This window comes from Scatophagus argus, chromosome 4 (assembly GCF_020382885.2).
Source record: "Scatophagus argus isolate fScaArg1 chromosome 4, fScaArg1.pri, whole genome shotgun sequence".
Lineage (NCBI taxonomy): Eukaryota > Metazoa > Chordata > Actinopteri > Scatophagidae > Scatophagus > Scatophagus argus.
In genome coordinates this window covers 16,806,592-16,831,063 of record NC_058496.1, presented here as the reverse complement: position 1 = coordinate 16,831,063, position 24,472 = coordinate 16,806,592, and the positions used below count along the sequence as shown (strand labels likewise).

Below are 24,472 nucleotides of genomic sequence, written 5' to 3'. Positions count from 1 at the left end.
GTTTTGACTGACTGCGATGATGCGTGTCATCTTGTTTAACAACCTTTTTTCCTGGCTTTGTTGAGTGAGGGTTAACTTGTTGGAAGGGACACAGAGGGAAGTTTATTTTTGACAGACTGCCGGTCCACGTCTGCGTGTTTGGACAGTGCAAGTGTGTGGTTCAGCGTAATAAGCCAATTTTAGCAGCAGGGTCACTGTCAAATTTCCTCTTCGACTGCATCGTTTTTGTCATCCTCTTGCTCACTCATTCGATCTCTCTCTAAGCTGGTGAAGGCATTTAGGCAAACCAAAGTGACAGCTGACTTCAGCTCTAATCATATTAAACTGACCACACAAGGTTGCTCTAAGCTATGAGTAATTTTCTCTCTGCATCTGTCCATTTTCTTATTTTCTGTCTTTCCTCCTCGCTCTCTATCTTCCTGTCTCGTCTTAATGGAGGGATACCAATTCATGACTCACTGACTTACTCATTCATTAACATGCGTGCCAGCCATGTGTGAGCTATATAATGACAGAAAATGTAAAACAATTATGATCTTTTACATGCATTAAGAGTCTGCAACTTTAAAAAAAAAGTTATTTCAGTATGCATGGGTTCTACAATAAATATCTGCAATTTATTATTCAATACAATTTTTTATTCATTTAAGATCCTGAATTTTAGTACCTTCTTCATATGTCAAAAGAGGTGATCATGGTTCATACAACAGCAGAAGTTAAAAAAGAAACAAGAATAACTACAAGAAACTAGATTGGGTAACAGTTTTCTTTCTTTCTTTTAATAATTATATTTGCTTAAAAATGAATTCAAGTTTTACTTAGGTCTGTTTCACGTCAAGCCGAACCAAGACTTAGTTTAGAGACTTAGACTTAATTGGTTAGTCTAAAATGAATAGAGAAAAGAGGTAATGTAATAGCTCTGCCTTCTGTGAATTAAGGGGATGCTTTGCTTTGCTGATGATGCATTTAATTATAACACAGAGATGGATGCCTTACCAGTCTCTTGTGAGTTAATAGGAATCCTGAAGGCCACTGAAATATGCTGAAGAAATGTTTGCCTAATATAACTAACACCTCTTTTTTGGGCACACAGAAGCCAACACAGTATCTTCTGTCAGTGTTATTCTTTGCTGTAAACTAAGTTTTGTCAATATTTGCAGATACATTACCAGAGAGTTGTACCATGTGCCATGATGACCTGCCTGTGTCTTCAGTTGCATGTTGGCGCTGAAGAAAAAAAGAGGCAGAATTCATCCCTGAAAAAGCCTCCATCATCTGTCATGTTATTTATCTTTTCAGATGCAAATCTGCACTGAAAATGTGTGCATTGGCTCTGTGATGATGCCCAACCAGTACGTCCGCAAACCAGATGAGGTCAGAAGCAAGGAGGAGCTTCTGTCACTTGCCACTGATTTCATAAACCAGTACTACACCTCCATCAAAAGGTAAGAGTTCACCTCAGTGGGTAGCTTAGAGCTAAAGTTCTGTGTAATATTATGCTGTTCAGTGAAAATCAAAAAAATACCTGGATAATTAACGTTTTCTAGGTTCAGTTTTTGGACAAAGAACACGACTCAAAGTATTGCTACTCCTGGTCAAATAGTACTCTGTGTTTTTCTTCTTGTCTTCACTGTGTAGAATGATGTATGTGCACAGTCAGACACTAGAAGGCCAAAAATATTAAATTCTTGTGTGCTCATTAAGAATCTGATTTCATGAGGCACAGCCTACAGGTGTGATTTGTGACATCACAAATAATTTTGGAATTCCACCCTGATGCAATCCTAAGCACACACCTCTGGGATGTGAAAAAATTGAACCGTCCAGTACACACACATTGAGAATGGACTCTGAAGTAGTTAAACTTGAAATTAAAACAAATTTAGAGGAGTAGATTCCATTTTAATTATTTTCATTTTTTTTCATTAGACTTTGTTGATTTATCAATTACAATAACCATCTTAAACTCACTTTAGAGAACTTTTATGCATGCCTTTATTAGAGATGCACAATATACAGTATATTGGACCAATAAACTAGAGACCCAGTAACTGGAAATTTATATTAGTTGTTACTGGCAAATAATGAAGTTATAGCTGATAAATAGAGCCAGTAAAATGAATCCATCTGCTTTCATTGACTTAACCAGCATAGCATTGGCACACTCAGATACAGTAGGTGGTGGAATGCATCTTTTGCTAGTTTGTCAATATCAAAGAAGAACAAGAAAAGGAAGAAGACAACAACGATGCAGAAGAGCAGCATCATAACTGCAACTACTACGAAAAAATGCATTTGATTTGACAGTGAATTTTTGTAGGCAGTGATTAAGTTTGTGTGCAATAAATACAGCAAGAATTTAAAACAACAGGAATTTCTTTATTTCAAAAATCTCAAACAGAGACTTCAGATGTGGCCATGGGTACTTTTGTGATTAGTGATGATCTTTAGTTTCTGTTTCCATAATTACTATTTCACGAGTAACTTGTTAAAAAATGCAGCAAACACATGGAACTTGACTTGACTTTTAGAAACGAAAAGAAAACTCATCTGCTGACTTCAAAGCTATGCTTCCGAGTAATGAGTAACTGGAACCTTCATAGAAATGTAGGTGCAAAATTTGTCTTTCAAATTAATTGGACTAAATATCAAAATTTTGCAATAACTGAATATACAAGTAAAGTGCATTTACTCAAAAAATGTACTTAAGTACAGTCCTGAAGTAACATAAATGTACTTTGTTACATTAGGGTAGCCAGTTAGCCTGGTGTGCCATACTAGCTTTAATTGGCTTGGGTAACGATCAGTGATGAAAGGATGAACGAAAAATGTTACTTTACTTTAAAGCTAAAGTTACTTTAACTAGAATGTCTTCAGGTACAACTAAAGGTACTCATTTAAAAATGTTCTTAGATAAAAGCAAAAACATAGTTAAATGTGCATTTTTATCAAAGAAAGAGGGATTTAAAAATGCATATTATTAAGATAATGATGATGTTAAAATGATTTAAAAAAATGTTTAGGTTACAAAGTAAAATGCATTAATATGTCAATATATACACATCTCAGTGCAGAGTCATTGGAGGATCCAGAAATGAGGTAAGATATTTATTGAATAACAGGGACAATGCAGCCCTGAGGAGGAACAGGCTGGTGGCTGGAAATCAGGGCTTAAGGTGGTGGCTGGGAAGCTGGGGCAAAACATCTTCTCTACATCATCCACATTGTTTCCACATTAATACTTGAAAACACATGAACACAGCAAAATCAGAAGAATAGCTTTCCAACACATGAAACAGGACCATCTAAGAAGCATGTGAATGCAGCGCATGCATGGAAGTGTAACCCAGCTAATATGGAGAGTCAGTCTGGCAGAATGGAAGCTGCAAGACTGAGTATTTGTTGAGTCCCTCTTGATTATGGAACAGGTTACAGCCGGTGGTGCTCTGCTATAATGCCAGCACACCTGTGTCCACTCACATTCACACACACACACACACACACACACAGAGGTTTGTACAACCATGCTTGTTAGGACATTGCACTAACTTCCATTCATTTTCTATGACCTAATCCAAACCCAAACCATAACCATAACTAATCTATGTATAACCCTAACCTTAACCTAATCTCAATTCATATCAAAGCCCTTACCCTGACTTTAGAAATGAGGTTTTGCCACATTAGGACCAGTCTTTGGTCCTCATGAGGACTACTGGTCCTGACGAGGCCATTGTTTATACCAGAAAAGGTCCCCAGTAGTTAACAAAAATGTCGACACACACGCACACCTATACACACACACAAAGGGAGAGAGCCATTTGGAATTCAGGGAAATGCACCTATCTATCAATCTATCTAAATATCTGTCTATATATATATCTCTATCTATCTATCCATATATAGATAGATATAAATATTGATATGGATATAGATATAGATATAGACATATAGATATGTACATGTATCACATGACGTGTGGCTAAGTTATTCAGTGCTCGCAGAGGTTGCTACTAGATGATCTACCAAAGGGATCATGCTCATTGGGTATGCTGAGGTATAGAAGTGCTAACTTTAACCTTAATGAAACAATTCCTTGTCTTAAACCACTGTTGTTAAGTGCAGACAGTTACCTCTCTGTGCCCTGCTATTGTCACCATCAGCTTCTTTATTGCCACTACTTATTAGACTCCTTTCTTTTTCTCCGTTTTTTATCAGAACTTTTTGAAGTACAAAATACTGTTTAGTAGCAACTGCCTTTGCTAAATTTGTCAGACATTTTGGCTTTTCAGACACATGTACATAAAAGTTAGCACATAAACTGCCAGCTTCAGTCAGTTGAGCCAGCATGTAGGTATGATAGTCTGGCTCCAGCACATGCCAGTTATAGATGATGAGACAATTAAGAGAAATTAACTGCAACAGGTCCACATCTGTTCATATATCTATAAGGGATCCTTACAAAGTGCTATATGTGTGTATGTACACGTTCTCTTACTCTGTTGCACCTGTGGACATGTCCTGTCCCTACAGGTTTGGCTCTAAGACCCATCTAGACAGGCTGGAGGAGGTAACCAAGGAGATTGAGGCCACAGGAACTTACCAGCTCAAAGATACTGAACTGATTTATGGAGCCAAGCATGCCTGGAGGAATGCTGCTCGATGTGTTGGGAGGATCCAGTGGTCCAAACTACAGGTAATATACAGTATGTTTAAGATCAAAGCATGAGTATGTTAGCATTTCTTTACATGCTGTTTTTGAAAATTTGACAAGTGATATTGTTAGTTTTCAAGATGCATTGCATTTGCAATTTTGTATAATATCCAAAATATTCAGAGATAAAGAAAAAAAAAACACTTGGTTCAGTCATTTGTTTAGCTTTACCACAAACATACAGATATTGTCAATTCAATTTAATTCAATTCAAGTTTATTTGTACTGGCCAAAATCAAAAAACACAATGCCTCAGTGGATTTTGCAGTGTGTATGGTACATGACAACCTCTGTCCTTAGACTGATTCAATTGAGAAAAACCACCCCCCCCCTCAAAAAAAACATTTTTAGATAAGAAACCTTAGAATACCTCTCCCAGGACTGACAAAGGTGCAATAGATGAATACATGCTATTCTCAACCTCCACCTCTGACTCCACTTACCCTGCCATTAAAACCTTAAGTGGTACTCATATTGCTCCTGCAGAATCTTACAAATTTAATTTTAATTTAATTTAATTTTTGATTTTATTTACTTTATTAATCCCAAGCTGGGAAATTACTTTTCTGCATTTAACCCATCACTGATTGAAACACACAGGAGCAGTGGGCTGATTTGGCTTGACAGCATGCTATCATTCTAAATTCATACTCACCAGTTGACACAAAAATTAAAAATCCAGCTTGACTTTTTGTATAAAATCAAAAGATGTCTGTCATCTTCCCACCGCAAAACTATTGTTCAGTCTGCTCTTGACTATGGTGATATTCCGTACAGTCATCATGCTGCCCCGTCAACACCTCAGTGGTTAAACCCAGTGTATCACAGTGCATCATGCTTTATCACAAATGCCAAATCTTGTATTTATCACTGTTCTCAGCAACAGACATTTGGATGGTCATCCTTACAGTCGTCTCATGTTACTCATTTATAATGCGCTACTGTTGAAGTTTCCAAACTGCCTCACATCTCTTCTCTTATTTAAAGCTAGCAGCTACAGTACACAATCTAGCAATTATTTAACTTTAGATTTCCCTTGGGTTTGCACAAATTCCATCAGATCTTGGTCCAGGTAGTAGGCCCCTTTAAATGGAATGAGCTACAAAATGCACTTACGAACTAGAATCTTGCATTCCCCTTGGTTGTTTGAAAACTCTGCTATCCAATGTTTTTAATGATTCGTGTTAATGTTTTAATTAACTCCTTGTTTGCTGATTGTAGTCCTGTGAATGTTTTTTATTTTCCTTGTCCTCGGGCACTCTTGAAAAAGAGGTCCTAATCTCAATGCGACTGCCTGATTAAATAAAGATTAAGTAAGAGTCACATGTAGAGAACATGCCATCATTATCACACATTACAAAATTATTGTGTTGTTCTGAGTTTTTATTTTCATCTTTGCTTTCCAGGTCTTTGATGCTAGAGACTGCACAACAGCTCATGGAATGTACAACTACATCTGTAACCACATCAAGTACGCCACCAACAAAGGCAACTTGAGGTAAAATACACACACACACACACACACACTGCTCAACTATTTCCTTAAGTCTTGCTTCCTTTTGTTAAACTTTGCTCATGTTCCTCCAACCTCTCCCCATCTGTCCTCCCACCCATACCCTGACTTGACCCACTGTCCCATCTGTCAGTGTGTGCTCTGTCTCCTAAAGCTGTCTCTGACGCTATCTGCTGCCTGTCTATCTGTTAGTGTCTTGGCACCGATCACTGCCCCACTGGTGAGGTGGTGGACTTTGCAATCAAGCAGTCATTTGTCAGACCTGTGCAGCGCTCCCTCACTTTTTTTTGCCAAATCCTAATCACTTGTGACACCTCATATTTGCTTGTTGGATGATGGAAAGCTTCTGACTCATTACTACGGTTAGCCTGGCCCTCGGAAGGACAGCTCGGATACACATGTTGATAAGAGACAGTGCAGCACTGAGGCTGTGGCTCTCTCAGCCTGGCCTGCTTTCATATAAATAAACACAGACACATAAATAAACTAAAAGTAAAAAGTGGTGTTGCAATGTGTTGCAGTGGTTTTGGAATTATTCTGCCTATTCAAAATTACATGTTAAGATAATAGAAACTGAGATGATTTGAAGAGATGTTCCTAAAATGATGCAATAAAATGAGATTTGTTGTTGGCATGGTTTTAATGATAAAAATGAACTTGTCTTCAGTGCACAACACAGAGATTGTTATGTTGAATTATTATGTCATCTAATTTCACTTTAAATAGGTTTCAAACGAACTAAAACACAGTTTTGGAATTATTTGTTTTAACGATGTCACTTTCTTATTACTGTATAAAACATACAGCCAATTTAAAATTAACTCAAATCCAAGAGTTAACATGCTTCATATAACAATGCAATGTAGTTGCTCTGTAGTATAATATTTTCTACTTCTTACTGGAAATGGATTACCCCAACTACCCCAACTAACTACCCCAGCTTATTACATTATATGTTTCCCACAAGGGGGCAAATAAAAGTGACGTCTGCTCATACAGACTGTGACAATTGGTTTCACGATTTACACCAGTTTTCACAGCCAAACTGAGTTTCCTGCAGTTGTGGACTGCAAGCACAACTGGCCCAGATTCACACCAGCTGCTCTCCCTCCTCGATGACTTACAACCGGCTTAGTAGTATTAACACTTTACCGGGTCAGGGCTTTAAAGCACCACTGGCATGTAGAACGGACCAAAGGTAGCTAAGCTTTGGTCCTGCTATGAGTCCTTTGACATAGAATAATTAAAATGCCTTTGGACTCAGATTACATGTGCTATTCCAACCATCTGTTAGTGATCTTGTCAATTAATGTATTTAAATATTCATAAACACCATTTAATACTTTGTTACATTGTTGTTTACTTCAAAAACAGTGTGTGCAGGAATCAGCATATTGTTGAACTAATATATTGCTCTGGCACAGTTCTGGAATCTGATCATTTTACTATAAATGTTTTTCAAGACTACTGGCAAAACCTTTTTTGTTATATTTCTCTGTTTGCTTTGTCACAGGTCGGCCATCACCATATTTCCTCAGAGGACAGATGGCAAACGTGACTTTCGAGTGTGGAACAGTCAGCTGATTCGTTACGCAGGCTACAAACAGCCTGATGGACAGATCGTGGGAGACCCTGCGAATGCTGAATTTACTGAGGTACGAGAGAGGAGCTTTTGTTCTTTAAGCCAATGAGGTAAAATTGCACGAATTGACTTTGAAAGAAAAGCCCTATTTGCATTTAGCTTGCATTGTTGCTTCTGGTCACTAGATCTGCATGCAACTGGGATGGAAAGCTCCAAAAGGTCGTTTTGATGTCCTGCCCCTTCTGCTGCAAGCCAATGGAAATGACCCTGAGTTGTTTGAAATCCCAGAAGACCTCATCCTGGAGGTGCCGATTATGCATCCAAAGTGAGTTATGCCTTCCTTCTTTAAGTATGCATGAAATATACGAAATCTAGCAAAACAAGAATTGAAGAGACTGCACAAAAAGACATCCACCTACTCACGCATCCCTTAACAACACTTCTTAAACAATGGTGTACTTTTATGCCAAGAAGTCTGATTGGGTTATTGTCACTTTCCAACTGTGCTGAATATTCCCAGAAAGCACAGCTAGCCGTGCTTTCATCTGTTGCTATGCCAGCTTTTGTGGTAACCATGGGGCTTGTTAGTGAGGTTTCAAGCTTCCTCCTGTTTATTATTATTCCTGTTTATTCTTATGTGTTTACTTTCAAGAAAACTTTTCTTACATTGGTAGGGACTGTACAAAAGCAATATTGCCTGTGAGATCTCAAGGTTTAAGTTGCTGTATCTAAATCACATAATCTCAAAGAAAGAATGGGGTATTACAGCTACAGTGGATACACACACACACACACACACACACACACGGATGCAGACAGAGCTATCACTACATCGTTTCACGCCACAGAGAGCATTTTAGAATCCCTTGACACAATGATCTCTCTGCCAGACTCCCCCAAAATTGGCATCTCTTGCTCCATACCCTGCATCAACTGGCCCTCAGCTCTGGCAGCAGCCTGGCACAGGCCTGCGACCACCAACAGTGTCTCATCATTGCATGAGATTAGACCCAGCTCTGCAAATAATACACTGAAAGCAATGTTATCAGTCGCCCTAGAGAGTGCAATGAGAGGGTGGTGGGAGGTAGATTAAGTGCCTGTCTGCTCTGTCCAGCACTGAAAAGCTGTTAAAAGTGTTTTTGTATGTTAATCTTGATTTTGGCTTCACTCCTGACATGTGTCTGAGGAATAAATATGTGTGCTAAAAAAGACAGCCGCAAATTATAATAATAAGTGACTATGCATTTTGCAGCTGTTGGGTGTTTGCCTGACCTCAGAAGGGAGCACAGTGAATTGAGTTAGTTGAAACAGCTGCAGTTCCCACAACTCATACCCCTGTTTGCTCTGTCCAGGTACGAGTGGTTCAAGGACTTGGACCTGAAGTGGTATGGCCTCCCGGCGGTCTCCAACATGCTGCTGGAGATCGGTGGCCTGGAGTTCACTGCCTGCCCCTTCAGTGGCTGGTACATGGGCACAGAGATTGGCGTGAGGGACTTCTGTGACAGCTCACGTTACAACATTCTGGAGGTAGTGTGTTGTGCCAAAACACATGGAGTCACGCTCCATTGGAATAATCAGAGGCACAGATTGACTGAAGTCTTGTGCAGAGAGGAGCATGTGTTGTGTCACCAAATGACCCAATCAGAATGCTATTCTTCTTCTAATTGTGCACAAAGCTGATTAACAGCACTTGAAAAGAAATAGGGCCATCTTTATCTATCTTTTTGTGTGTCCTCTTCAAGACAACTAAAAGAGAGATTTTTTCATCCAAAAATCTCATTTAATATCAGAATGGTCCAGTTGTGTAGAGCACTTCAGGGTATGTGTGTGGAAGCTTAGTGAAATTAGTGTTAGTGAAATACATAAATTGTTCTTGTAGTTGTTCGTGAAAAGCACTGTTTTTTGGGTTTTATTTTGCATGAATTATTTGATGAATAAGATGACAACTTATTTCCCACCCTGATCTTGTGCAGCTCAGACACAAAATAAAAAAAAATAGTGAGTGGTATCAGAATCAGAATCAGAATCAGAAATACTTTATTGATCCCTGAGGGAAATTGGGTTGTTGGACTGTTGGGTTGGGTTGTTATTGTCATAGATAATGGGCAAGCAACTGAAAGCACATGATACATAGTCTAACATCCCCCTTCTTTTTGTTTCATTACAAAAATACATAACAGATCTTAACTGATGATTTGTCCTATTAATTTCCTCAGGTGTCATTTTGTTGTTTTACATGTGGTACATCTTCAGTTTTTATATAAAACTTTCTTTTTGTATTATGTAGGAGGTTGCTAACAGGATGGCCTTAGACACCAGAAAGACTTCCTCCCTTTGGAAGGACCAGGCGCTGGTAGAGGTCAACATTGCTGTTCTCCACAGTTTCCAGGTAGGAATAGTCATGTTGGACTGACAGCACTTACAAGTGACCAAATTCCATGGAGAAAAAAATACCTCATGTCACCTCTGTGGCATAATACATTATTCCTCTGTCCATTTGTATACTCTGTATACTCTAAGTGCTAATATTTATCGGCAAAATACTGAATATGTTTGTCTCTAGTGCAGTTTGGTTTTTATGTTGCTCATGAGTCGAAACCAGTGATTTTCAGTGGAGTAAGAAATTTAAAGGTAACAACAATATGTCATGTTTGTTAGGGAAGTGACCCCAGGTAACTCAACATTATGTCGCAACTGTTTCCTTAAGCATCAAAGAAAATATATCAGTGAGTTTTTTGTTTGTGTCTCCTAATTTTTAGTCATGCAAAGTGACCATAGTAGACCATCACTCAGCCACAGAGTCCTTCATGAAGCACATGGAGAACGAGTATCGGGTGCGAGGCGGTTGTCCTGGAGACTGGGTGTGGATTGTTCCTCCCATGTCAGGAAGTATCACGCCAGTTTTCCACCAAGAAATGCTCAACTACCGCCTCACACCTTCCTTTGAGTACCAGGTGACCACCACAATAATCACAGACATGCACTCATATTGGTTGGTTGGTTACCAAGCTATGTATAGGAGGTCATTATGAGATTTAAGTTGAAAACCATCACCTGGACTGCAAGTAAACCAGGCAGTCAAGGAAATTGTATACAGAAAACTGTGAATTGCAGCTTCTTTATACCAGGTCACTCCTGAATAATACAATTGAACTCTAATTTCTTTTTCCATGTGCAAAGCCTGATCCCTGGAATACCCATGTGTGGAAAGGAGTTAATGGGACGCCCACAAAGAAGAGAGCTATCGGATTCAAGAAGCTTGCCAAGTGAGTGCACAATCACAAAGAAATATCAGAAGAAAATCATGCTTGGTTTTGTTAAATTAGTGATTTGTTTTCCTTCTTTCCTTCTTCCTGCATTTATAGACTCAAGGTTAAATTGCCGCCTTAAATGTCAAAGATAATATACTGTAGGATGTGTGTATGATAATTTAGGGCCAAACAAGTAATCACATTCTCGACAAAAGGTGGGCACATGGGAAGGAAGCTGGAGTACTCAGCGGTGAAATTCATCCAATCAACCCCTCAGGGAGTAATCAAAGCTTTGTCAGTGTTTTGTTGATGCATGCATGTGCTTGTGCATGCATATGTTCTGCTATTAATATAATTGCCCTGAGGATATGCCAAGCTAGGTAATCACAATTGTCATCCATCTGCTACCTTGACATAATGTCTGTCTACTCCCTGCTGAAGTGAACCACACTGCCCTCAATAATAAATGCGTTATTAGACGTATCAGTGTGAGGGAGTCTTCTGGTTATGGCAGAGGATCAAAAGTTGCGACCTGTGTATATGAATAATTTTCCTTTGTTTGCCTCCATGCATCTCATTCTCTTTGTCTCTCGTTCACCTCTGCAGGGCTGTGAAGTTTTCGGCCAAGCTCATGGGCCAGGCAATGGCTAAGAGGGTCAAAGCCACCATACTTTTTGCCACAGAGACTGGCAAATCGCAAGATTATGCCAAAACCCTCTGTGAAATCTTCAAGCATGCTTTTGACGCAAAGGTAAGCTTGCTCCAATCTTACATCACCTTATCCACAAGTTGAGCAAGCGCTTACGTGTCGTTGTCACTGAGGACATCTAATTGAAAAAGGTAGAATTCAAAGAAATGCCCCGCCACCCCCTTGCTGTCTCATTCTCTGGCTGATGAAGCTGAGCAGATGCCAGAGTACAGGCGACAGGAGGATAGAAGAAAGCGTGTCTTTTGACACATTTTTTTCTTCTCTCATGCAGTAAAGTGCCGAGGGTCAGAGGCAAGATTTAACCACTGAAGCGTTGAGCAGTGCAGTAGTTTAAGACAAGACCCTGAAGCACCCATGTCTGCACAAATCTGGTTAGAAAAGGAGCGAGAAAAAAAAACGCTCAACATGCTGCTCTCAATCATACACTGTGTGCTTTTCCTCCAGGTCACATCTTATTTTCCTTTCCTATTTTCCCAGTGTGATCAATCAAACAAGAAGACATTCATGCATGCAAGTGTGTGGATGTGAGAGTGGGTGTCTGTAGATAGCAGGTCAGATGTGAATGCTCTGGGCAAATCTTTGTTGTTGTAGGGCTAAAGCCTGTTTCCTCTTCACGCCTTTGGTTTGTGTCTTTTTGCATGTGTGTGAAATGCAAGTGTTTTCAGTGGCAGACAAACACCATCGTGTTGAGAGGTATGCATCATGGATGCTCATTGTGCGGCCGCAGCATATTATCATCTCGTTAGAGGCGAGGACAGAGTGGTCATTACAACTTTCTCTTCTGCCAGCGGCTGTGCGTTCAGCCTTAATTTACATGCTCAAGTCATCTGTTGTGTGGACTGTGTCCAGGACAGTGGATCTAATACTTTCCATTTCAAGGACCCCAAACCTGATAAAAATTAGACCATGAACCCCCATTTGAAAAGATTTTTTGATATTAAGAATTTTGCTTTGTTACAGAAAGTGTATGAAGCCCATGACCAAAATAGTCATATATTCCGTTACTTTGTTACTTATGGATGGAATTATTGTGAAAATAAATATCCTCCTTTGCTGGGAACCACTTGGAATACCCAGACTCCACCTTGAAAAATGGGCTAAGGTACCAGAGTAAGAATAAGACCTCAAAGATTCCCTTGCCATGATGCAGTTTTTCTTTCTTTCATGACATCTGCAGGTTTCATCAATGGACGACTATGATGTGGTGGACTTGGAGCATGAGACACTGGTGTTAGTGGTGACAAGCACATTCGGCAATGGTGATCCACCTGAAAATGGAGAGGTATGCACATTATATAACAACATTTAATTAAACATACGACAGATGTACAGATTACTAACGACCCTTCTTCGGTTACTACAGAAATTTGGAGCTGCCTTGATGGAGATGCGCCACCCAACATCCAACACAGAAGACAGGAAGTGAGTTCAATTCAATTCAGGGGGGTACAGAGGGAGAGACAGTTTTGGAGAGAGAGGGCACACAGACAGAGATGCAGCAATAATAACAGCAATAATAAAAGAGAACTGGACCATGAGGTAATAATAACAACAACAATAATAACAATAATTAGTAATAATAATAATAATAATAATATATGTCTGTCCTGGACTGAAAGCGTAAGATAGTTCCAAAGGAGAGGAGCTTGATAAACTCTACTGAGACTCTAGAAATCACAAGTTACTCTGCGTCCTGGGAGTGTAGAGTTCTGGTTGGCTAATAAGGTACTATGAGCTCTTCAAGCAGTGATAATGCCTGACCGTTTAGGGCTTTGTATGTGAAGAGAAGATTTTTAAAATCTATTCTAGATTTTAAAGGCACTCAGTGTAGAGAAGCCAATGAGAAATATGTTCTCTACTATAAATTTTCGTGAGTATGTGTGAGGCTGGAAATGCCTAATTTTTGCAATGTTATGCAGGTAGAAGAAGGCAGTCCTTGAAATTTGTGTTTTGTGTGAGTTAAAGGACATCCTCTGATAAAAGATAACTCCCATATTTCTTACGGTGGGACCGGATGCCAAAGTACCATCCAGGGTAGCTATATCACCAGATAATTTCTATTTCAAAGATGTTTAGGGCCCAGAACTTCAGTTTTGTCTGAGTTTACAAGTAGAAAATTGCAAGTAATCCAAGTAAGTAAGTAATTTGTGTCATTAAAATGTGCCTGAAGTTTAGTTAACCGGCTTTATTAATATACTACATAATAATGAAAATTTCAGCGGTGCATGCTAAATATATCACCAACAGGAGGCATATACAGTATAAGGCGAATAGTATTGGTCCAAGCAGAGAACTTTTGGAACTGCATGACTAACTTTTGCATGTATGGAGGATTCACCATTAAGCTGAACTCAGTTTGATCCAATTAATAGGACAGAAACCAGCAAAAAGCAGTTCTGTCAATGCCAACTAAATGTTCCAGTGAGTGTAATAAAATATAACGATCAGTGGTGTCAAATGCAGCACCGAGGTCTAATAGTGCAAGTACAGAGACAAGTCCCTTGTCTGATGCAAGCAGAAGGTCATTTGTGACTTTGACCAGCACCGTCTTAGTACTATGATGAACTGGACTGGAAATCCTCAAATAACCTAGTACTGTGTACAAAGTCACGTAACTGATTGGTGACTGCTTTCTCAAGGATCGTAGAGAGAAAGGAAAGGTTAGATATAGTTTAGTCCCTCAGCCCGCCTGCGCTTGTATTCGTGCATGTCAGCTCCTGTCTTTATCTTCCCCTGAGTTATACGTCACCGTGTCTCATCTCTCCGCTTTCTTTTCCTGTTAGGAGCTACAAGGTCCGTTTCAACAGCGTGTCCTCCCACTCTGACACTCGCAAGTCCTCCAGTGATGAGCCAGATGCCAGGATTAACTTTGAGAGTACTGGACCTCTTGCCAACGTCAGGTAAACAAAACCAAACCAAGTCGCACATAAAATAAGAATCTGTGTTCACACTCATCTAAAGAATGGTATTCTGCCCAGTAAGTAAAAATGAGGTTTGCAGGTTAAAAGGTGTCCTGACACCAAGATAAAAATAGTCATAGATTTGTTATGGTCTTGATTTTTTGCTAAAATTCATTCATATATGTAAATAAAGAATAACAAACATTCAGTTTTCATTTAAGTTCAATATTAACCAAGAAAAATGAATAATATGAATATGAATAAAATTGTTTTGAAAAAGCTCAACCACAATCTTGCCTTGAATTTGGAAATAGTTATTGACAAAACACATGGCAGTGCCAGCCATATATCGTGACTAACATGAGTACGTGTGTAACATGCGTTAAATGGTTTTAGAAGTAAATTTGTTACCAGTTATTTTCCTCTCTGATTATTAAGGTACGAGGACCATAATCCTTTCTAATGTGACTTTTGTAGCGTTTTCCACAAAGACAGTGATCTGAACAAAGTTAGTTACAAAAGTTGAAACTGTTTTTAAAAATAACATGCTTAATCACAGAATTTCTCTCCAGATTGGGACTAGTCCCAGCCTAGTCAAGCAAACATGAACTGATGAAGCCTCTTGGATGAGAGGTGAAACGTCTTAAAAGACAAATAACTAAGTCCAGTTGCGTTCGATTGAATTTTCTTTTGATAACCATGACCTGGATGAATGAGAATATTCACAGGCCTCTCTCCAGATTCATATTTTTGGAAAATTTCATCCCTACTCAGTTCATGTGGACTCCGTTGCTTGTAAAACTTATTTGGAATGACAAATCATATGGCAGTGGACAGTTTGCTGACTTGTTAACAGAGAGGAGACCACAGGAATTTTGCTCAAATCTGGATCTGATGTGGGCTGACTGCTTCATAGCAAAGCAGCAGCAGGATAACTTGTCCGGTCTCAGAGAGGTGATCTATTTCATGTTTACATCTATCTAAATCTGGACAGCACAAGTAAGTGTAAATACGTCAGCTGTTTTGGTGCTTTTTGAAAGTGAAGAAAGGGCATGTTTCTAATGTGGGCTCAGTGGCAGTAGTTTGTGAATGTCTATGTTTGTCTTTCGCTTTTTTAACACTACCTGCCTCTCCATCTTCATCTCTTTCTTCATGTGTATGTGTTTCTGTCTAGGTTCTCAGTGTTTGGCCTTGGCTCCAGGGCCTACCCACACTTCTGCGCCTTTGCCCACGCTGTGGACACACTGTTTGAAGAGCTGGGGGGGGAGCGCATCCTACGCATGGGAGAAGGAGATGAGCTGTGTGGCCAGGAGGAGTCATTCAGAACCTGGGCCAAGAAGGTTTTTAAGGTCCGTTTAAAGGGGCTAAGACCCTTTTGGCATAACTCAGTTGTGGTTTGTCAGTCACAATGGTGCGGTGTGCATCAAATGGACACAACACGCACACTTTTTGGTTTTAGTTCATGATTGTCAAGGTAGCATTTCAAAGATGTTTGGTCATACCTAACCTTGATCTGTTGAAGGCATTCCTACTTAATGTTCAAATGATAATTTTCCAAACCTTTGTTATTTCTGTGTAGGTGGGGAAGGGAAACTTTGAATAATGATTGAAATCTTCCCTGTGACTCTCTCTGTTACACGTCAAGGCTGCCTGTGACGTGTTCTGTGTTGGCGATGATGTGAACATCGAGAAAGCCAATGACTCCCTGATCAGCAACGACCGCAGCTGGAAGAAGAGCAAGTTCCGCTTGACATACACAGCCGAGGCCCCGGCCCTCACGGAAGGTGAATAATAAACTTCTGGGACACATGTGTCCTTTCCACTGTGGGGGTCTTGAGTTCTATTGTCCAAATTGTTGAACCAGGTTTAATAGTTCCGTGATTGCCTAAGAATTAGTTATATAAATAAAAGCATGTTTAGGTAAAGATTGTGAACCAGGTCTGACACTAGGCAGCTTACAATGATACCAACTTGCTGTAAATATTGAAAATCAGAAAACAATCAAAACAATACCAGTTGTGGATTTTTAATACTTCTAATGAATTAAAGTCTATGCTCAGTTGACTTTGTAGGTACACCTAGTTTAAACTAATGCAACAAATCCTCCCTTCAGTAATGTCCAGTTTTTGGTGTTTTAGGTCTGTGTATGTTGACATATTATTTTAGTCCAGTCCCTGAAAAGTAAATGTCATGTATATGATAAGGCTTTGTTTGTCTGCCAAAAGCTCTGTACAGAATTCACAAGAAGAAGGTTTATGGAGCAAAGATGCTGGAATCTCAAAACTTACAAACTCCCAAATCAAAGTAAGCATTTACTGATATATGAAAACATTTCCATAGGTGTCGTGAAATAATGTTTAATTAATTCAGTGCACTCTTTTAGCATATCATTTTTTTCAGTTTACTGTGGTGTGAGAACTAAATGGAACAGACTGAAAATGGTGCACCGTTATTCCCTAAATCTTTGATCACTTTTGCAGTCGCTCCACTATATTTGTGCGGCTCCACACAAACAACCACGACAGCCTGAGGTACCAGCCCGGAGACCATCTGGGCATCTTCCCTGGAAACCACGAGGACCTAGTGACAGCTCTCATAGATAAACTGGAGGATGCTCCACCTGTCAATCAAATTGTCAAAGTGGAGTTCCTGGAGGAGAGGAACACTGCCCTGGGTTGGTGATGCTACTGGCAACGTCGTGCCACTTTACGAAATCAGCAGGCGTGCTATCAGGGGGCTGCAGTTTGAAATCTGGGCAGGATGTCAAAATCAAAACATGAATAAGAAAGTCTCTCTTTAGCGATGTGTCCATGGTCAGAATTTTTTTCACTGAAGATGTGTATTGGCAAACAGTTCCACACTTAGAATTTTTGGTAATGGCATACTAGACTTCCTGCTTCCCACCTTAACTCCTGTCATACTAGACAAAGTCATAGTCATCTGAATGGAAAATTTGTGGTACCAAAGTCTTGTCAAAGTAAAACCTCCCAATTAGCATTTATAAGGATAAGCATAAATACTATACATAAATGGTTTATGTTTTTATTATGTTATATTCATTAACAAATTTGTCAATAGCTGTAATTCATCATATGAAGTATCTAAATGGGTGTATTACTAGGTGATGAAATCTTGATAACATAGTATAACATTACCTTGACCATACATGGTTAATGATATGTGACTACAATTGAACAAATCTTAAGGTGGAATAGCTTTCATTAACCATTTACTCAAATATATAAATAATTAAATAGTGACAACAATTTAATGAAGTCAAAAAACGTGGCCTGAGCTTATACATGTATATATATATATATATACATAGAATAACAGTAGTTAGAGTCATATCTCCAAGAGATTTCCTGTTTAAATTGTGTGTCTGAGAGAAAGACTACATGAGATGATTTTTGTGTTGTGTCTAAAATGCTGTGTAAGCCCTGCACCTAGACTCCTCTTAGCTGTTTTTTGGTCTCCACCCTCATTAGGAGCTCTAGTAGTGAATTCTCCACTGTGTTCATCATTTAGCTTTGTCTGTCTTCTGTACCAAGAAACATTGTTGATCATTGCTGATAAGAGTTTTCAGGTTGGTTATAAAGACAACACGAAGAGCTGTGGGGGACTGTAGAGATGGGTGATAATTATCTGTGGCTTTATTACCATGAGTGTTCCTTTTCATGCTACACATAATTATTTGAATTACTGTAGATAGAAAATATGAATCAATGTAACACAAATCTTCTTCTCTTCTGCAGGTGTTATCAGTAATTGGACAAATGAGACTCGTATCCCTCCCTGCACCATCTACCAGGCCTTCCAGTACTTCTTGGACATCACCACCCCACCGAGTCCTGTGCTCCTGCAGCAGTTTGCTGCTCTGGCAACCAATGAGAAACAAAAAAAGAAACTAGAGATCCTCAGTAAGGTAAATTCACTTAGTCTTCGGCGTTACCATTAACCCTGACCTTTAAATTTATTGAGCTGCTGCAGCACTGTGTGCTTAGCTTGGTTTGTGACGAGACAGATGTGCGCAGACTATACCCAAAAATATGCTCTCTTCTTTTTTCATTTCAAAGCCAAACCTATGTACTTTTATTAGAATACTTTTACAAATGTGATTCTATAAAAAGTGACCACGTGTTTAAGGCACAATAATATCCAACACATTTGTCATATGTTTGCAATCAAAATATGGGAGATTGTTTCCTGTGTCTGAAAGCTGATATGATGCACTTTGCACTGATGGAAATATGTACAGTAGGAGTGAGCTGGCGCCAAATTAAAGCCGTTGATCGTTCTAACCCAGAGCCATTCCCCCTTGCAGTGCCTCCCACAATTCACTCTCCATTTTTGTCAATGTGTGGAAAAGGCTGACTGAGGCCAAGCAGTGACTCACATGCTCATACATGGAATCATTGTCACCAAAGCAAGAGGAAAAGATGGAAGGTTCCTGTATTCAGAAAAAGAAACAGCATGGTAGAATCGGTACTGCAGATCATTTTTGTTTTGGTATTTGCGAAATCTCAAGCTCATTCAGAACTAACACAGGAGTTTTCAAAGGTCTCTAATTCTCTTTTTCATGTAGATTCTCATAATAACCATTATACAACAGTTAAGTTGTCGTGTTCACTTTATTATAGTGTTGCATGAAAGAAAGAATGATATTACAAATGCATTAATAATATATTGCAGAAACGATATTGGTATCTAATAAAGGCCTACAACCCCAACTGTGTATCAAGGTTGAAAAACCCAGGCCCCAGTGTACTTTTGCTTTTGAAATTTTGCTAATTGTACACATGGTGTTTCAAACAGTGCCTTAGGGTCAAAATGGCCATCACACCAGGCTTTGTAGTGTGTGTGCTCATTAGCTGCTTAAGAACAAAGCAAATGAGGGGAACATATCAAAGTTTTTCAGCCTGGTGGTAGTGCTCTACATTCATCACATCCAAATGTCAGCGATGACACACAAACAGAGTTGGACAGTGAATGGTGAATGGCTCTGCTTGCAGCTGCCTCCTGCTCTCGAGGCAGTAATGTTTACAGATCTAAAAGAGGATACCATCCTCTATTTATTACATTATTGTGGCACTTATGTTGGTTCCTTAATTGGGACAGCAACAATTAAACAACCTATCAAGACATAAACTGAATAAATATCCACTAGTGCTTTTATCTCACCTTGTATTTCTCCTTCACATCCCAGGGCTTGCAAGAGTATGAGGAGTGGAAGTGGTACAATAATCCGACACTGGTGGAGGTGTTGGAGGAGTTCCCCTCCATCCAGATGCCTTCCACTTTGCTGCTCACCCAGCTTCCTCTGCTGCAGCCTCGCTACTATTCTATCAGCTCCTCTCCAGACCTGCACCCAGGAGAGATCCACCTCACCGTCGCTGTGGTCTCTTATCGTCCAAAAGGTAAGGACCTACTATTCATATAGGGCTCCGTTTCAGTTGAAGAACTCCTCTAACCAAGTTGAGCATTAGCTAAAGTCTCTCCAAGGATTGTGAGGCTGTGTAGGTGTAGCTGCAGGTGCTGACTGGAAGGATGAACTTTAATGCTCCCATTAGGCTTTTGTAGGTCTGAAACTGGTATCTTTTTTAGACGTCATTTCAAATGGACAATTTCTTATTTCTTTAAACAATCTCAGTCATAAACGCAGTCATAAAAGCAATTGCTCAAATATATATATATATATATATATATATATATATATATGTTCTGCCTCTGTTCAGTTTGTGTCATGGATAAAAGGAGCTTGCTGTGGCTTTTTGGCTTTTTCAAGGTTGCTGCAAAGACTCGAAAAGTCAAATGACTCAGCCTCCCTGAAAACCCTCCAATGGCTCAAAGAAAATAGATTGCAAGTGATCTTGGAAAGCTAGTCTCCTTCATAGGGCAGTCAGACCACGGACCACGACTGTAATTAGCAGAAATGCAAATTTAGAAACACCTTAGAAAGATTTTTTATCTATAAACAGACTTTTTTTTTAAAGATACAGACACATACACAAATGAGAGAAAATGCTGCAGGTATACCAGTCTGACAATATATAAAATGCATTAGCTACTCATGTTTCAATTCTAGTGTGAGCTTTAGCGCATATTTCGCAAGGCTTGTAAAGCCCCACCTTTCCAATTAGAATCTATACTCTCTGCCTATGAAGTACTCCATAAACATTACCATTTTCACTCATTATTATTTACACACATGTGTAATAACTCACATGTGTAACTTGCACTAGTGCAAGCATCTTAGTATGATTGTATAGTGCTGGTTGAATGACTGTAATTTCCCTGTAAAAAGAAGGAGAGGAGAATGGCCCCAGCTTGGGAAAATGTATTGAGGCCACTCTTTCTATGTTAGTTTGTGCATTTAGAGAGTGGGAGGGTGGAGAAACAGGTAAAGTGCTTGCTTGGTAATCATCTCTTTCAGATGGGGAGGGACCTATCCACCATGGAGTGTGTTCGTCATGGCTCAACAGGATAGAGAAAGGAGAGATGGTGCCATGTTTCGTCCGAGGGTGAATATCACAATGTTTTTTGTTTTTTTTTTTATAGTGGTTAGGGTTAAAATAATGTATAATGTCAGATGAATCAGTATTGTAGCTGTTAAAGGATATCTTATTTTTCAGGGTAAAATGTAAGTTATGTACCTCAGTTTTAAGGTGCTTAAACTAAGTATGACTTTTGCTTAAAGTTACATGAGAAGATTTGTACTACTTTAATATCGTTATGCCAAATATGAAGTGAAATATGAATACAACAAAAGCTAGCTAACTTGGTGCAAGGACTGGGAACAGGGAAACAGCATTGTTCAAAGACAACAAAATCCATCTATTGGCAAATAGCTTCAAAGCTTCTGTTGGTGGCTTATTTTTTAGCATAGAGACATGAGAGCAATATTAATCTCCTCATCAAACTTTTAGCAAAAAAGTGGATGAACTTGTTTCTCAAAATGCTAAGCATTTTCCTCACATGAATTTCATAAGTTTTGCTGCACCTTTTAGGATATTTTTTTTTACTTCATTTATTTATTTGTCTGCCGCATTTTTTTAGTGCACCATCATTCCACCTTCCCAAAGACAACCAAGCACCTTGTATCCTGGTGGGTCCAGGAACAGGCATCGCCCCATTCAGAAGCTTCTGGCAACAAAGACGATATGACTTTGAACACAAAGGTTGGTTCTTTTCTCAGTCTTAAGAGTTGTATTCATTACCATCACATAGAGAGGCTTTGCCATGGATTTTCACTGCTGCACATAAAACGGCAGACAGGATCTTAAATTTGAAGACTGATTAAAAGAATAGCCAGGACAAGCTATGTATTCTGCCAGTTAAAATGCTGTCATATGCACATCTGAGTTATGTTTTTGAGACATAACACAGCGGCCTATCATATCTATAACAATGTATCTCTGCCTGTCACCTTTAGGAATTGAGTCGTGCCCCATGATCCTGGTGTTCGGATGTCGGCAGCCTGAGATGGACCACATCTACAAGGAGGAGACCATCCAGGCAAAGAACAAAAAAGTGTTTAAGGAGCTCTACACGGTCTATTCCAGAGAACCTGGCAAACCAAAGGTACAGGAGCTAAAGTGTCCATAACTCAAAATGAGTCAGCTTGTCACTGCACTCTTCATACTGCTGTGTGGGTTGGAAATAAAATAATAGAGACAAAGGTCTAAATAAATCCACTTCACTCCAGTTGACATCACTAAAGATTTTTTTTCCACAGGTATTCCTCACATAAAATTATCATTTGTTTTATTTTGTCATCAAAGTCTTGTCAGTTGTCTCCTGACTCCTGACTTTTTCATTGTTTCCTTCCCTGCTTTTCTCACACTCGACTTCTTCGTGCACATTCATCATTTCTCCTTTGCCTCTCTGTCAGAAATATGTACAGGATGCACTGCGCGAGCAGCTGTCAGAGACGGTGTACCAGTGCCTGAGGGAGGAAGGAGGACACATCTATGTGTGTGGAGATGTTACAATGGCTGGGGATGTTCTCAAGACTGTCCAACAAATCATCAAGCAGCAGGGCAACATGAGCCTGGAGGATGCTGGCTTCTTCATCAGCAAGCTTCGGGTAAGAGAGAGAAGACTGCAGGTCTTTGTGCAACATCATCATCATGATCTTCACCGTTAAACCGCACTGAGCTTGCAGTGATGGTATTGTGGAGTGCTCTCCACCATTGCAGCAGTGCCCTTCAACAATGCATTCAACCTGCAGTTGATTCTACTGTGCAGTTTCTTTATAGAAATATATGTATTTAGGTGCTAAGCAAGCATCTGCTTTTTCCCTGCAACAAAAGGTTAATACACCTCACTGGCTTGGTTCCATTTATGAGCTATAAAGGTGAAAAGAATAATGACATGTGTCACCAAGCCAACTATTAAGACAAATACTTGTGTAGAGTGCAAATGGATTTAAGAGTGTTTTTTTTAGCACTGTTCGGCGAATCTGTAAAATGCAAAGATTGGCATCTAAACACAGTCAGGACAGCTCTGTCCAGCTACAGATGCTGAATCACAGTACATAGTTTTACCACCATAGAAATAGTACTGCATTACATTTTAGCATAATTGTGTTTATTCAGCTATGAACTCAAAAGAATGGCCAAAATAATGTGTCTACAAATGAAAGCTCCAAAGAAAGTTAAATATGCAAATCTGCATACTTTCAACCCTCCATGGTCACTGTTACGCCTCCTGTGTCCGTGGTGTTTAATCCTGCACACAAGGAAATGATCTTTGTGCAGCGTGACTAGAAGTTTGGAGATCAGAAATTTCTAAATATTATCCAGTAAGACCTCTGCTGTGAGCTAATCTCTAAGAATCTGAAACAATGTACAGAAGAAGGTCACTCTGGCTGCTTCTCTGCTTTCTCTTTGTTTCTTTGAAATCAGCCCTGTCATTCACTGTTGAATAGTATCCAGCTCATATTTTTCTCCTCTTCTCTCAACTTTCACTCTCCCACCATATCCAGGATGAGAACCGCTACCATGAAGACATCTTTGGTGTCACCCTGCGCACCTATGAAGTCACCAACCGGCTTCGGTCGGAGTCCATTGCCTACATTGAGGAGAGCAAAAAGGACTCAGATGAGTAAGTGGTTTATGTCTTGAATTTCCAACATTGCTTAAATGTAAACTGGTAACACCATCCCTTTACAAAGCAATCAGTACTAGGCGCTATCAATGTTTTTTGTAAATGTCATGGATCAATCATCAATCATCAATATAAATGGTAGATTACAAGATATCTTGTATGCATTTAACATTTTGGCTTTTGCATGACACAAACACAGCATATTTTGGGGTAGATTTAGTCATTTCTTGCCTGCAAGTGGATATTTTGGTTGATGCTGATGAAGGAAGAGTCAGGATGTCACCAGAAACAGTAAGGTTTATCGGAGGTTAACAGATTTGTTGACGTTAGAGTTGACAAAATTAATAAATCTTAACTTAGGACTTAACTTGGAAAACAATGCAAAACAAAACAAAACAAACCCCGTCCCATAAAGTGTTGATCATGGAATCATTTTTTTAGGATTGTGACGTTGAATAGAAGACCACAGAGGCACCAGAGATAGTAGGAATTGTTGTTGAATTCTCTAAATGAGAACTCCACCAAGTGCAGTGCAGTAGCACTTCCCAAGACCTGACAAACTTTGTGTAAAATTGTTGGGATTTACTTGTCATGGTAACAACAAATTGGCTAGTAGATGCACTTACATCTCCCTCAAAAGCCATATTCTCAAAAGGACAGAATGACTGCTGGACAGACCACTTGACATAATTTTC

The 24,472-nt window shown here is 39.4% G+C and overlaps 1 protein-coding gene across 3 annotated transcripts in view; it reads left to right on the top strand.

Moving 5' to 3' along the window:
* The window catches only part of nos1 (nitric oxide synthase 1 (neuronal)), a 40,103-nt gene that overhangs the window by 11,831 nt on the left and 3,800 nt on the right, over positions 1-24,472 (top strand). For 2 of the 3 annotated variants that reach the window (XM_046385529.1, XM_046385531.1), the window contains 25 exons: positions 1,300-1,445; positions 3,070-3,099; positions 4,534-4,696; positions 6,121-6,212; positions 7,741-7,882; positions 7,995-8,134; positions 9,162-9,336; positions 10,097-10,198; positions 10,569-10,763; positions 10,990-11,075; positions 11,667-11,811; positions 12,947-13,051; positions 13,133-13,191; positions 14,553-14,669; positions 15,844-16,018; positions 16,315-16,453; positions 16,895-16,973; positions 17,150-17,343; positions 18,425-18,594; positions 19,876-20,086; positions 21,103-21,190; positions 21,726-21,847; positions 22,102-22,250; positions 22,561-22,755; positions 23,656-23,774. In XM_046385529.1, the coding sequence (XP_046241485.1) occupies positions 1,300-1,445; positions 3,070-3,099; positions 4,534-4,696; positions 6,121-6,212; positions 7,741-7,882; positions 7,995-8,134; positions 9,162-9,336; positions 10,097-10,198; positions 10,569-10,763; positions 10,990-11,075; positions 11,667-11,811; positions 12,947-13,051; positions 13,133-13,191; positions 14,553-14,669; positions 15,844-16,018; positions 16,315-16,453; positions 16,895-16,973; positions 17,150-17,343; positions 18,425-18,594; positions 19,876-20,086; positions 21,103-21,190; positions 21,726-21,847; positions 22,102-22,250; positions 22,561-22,755; positions 23,656-23,774 (3,338 nt within the window). The remainder of the gene's footprint in view (positions 1-1,299; positions 1,446-3,069; positions 3,100-4,533; positions 4,697-6,120; positions 6,213-7,740; positions 7,883-7,994; positions 8,135-9,161; positions 9,337-10,096; positions 10,199-10,568; positions 10,764-10,989; positions 11,076-11,666; positions 11,812-12,946; positions 13,052-13,132; positions 13,192-14,552; positions 14,670-15,843; positions 16,019-16,314; positions 16,454-16,894; positions 16,974-17,149; positions 17,344-18,424; positions 18,595-19,875; positions 20,087-21,102; positions 21,191-21,725; positions 21,848-22,101; positions 22,251-22,560; positions 22,756-23,655; positions 23,775-24,472) is intronic. The other variant, XM_046385530.1, reaches the window with a different exon arrangement.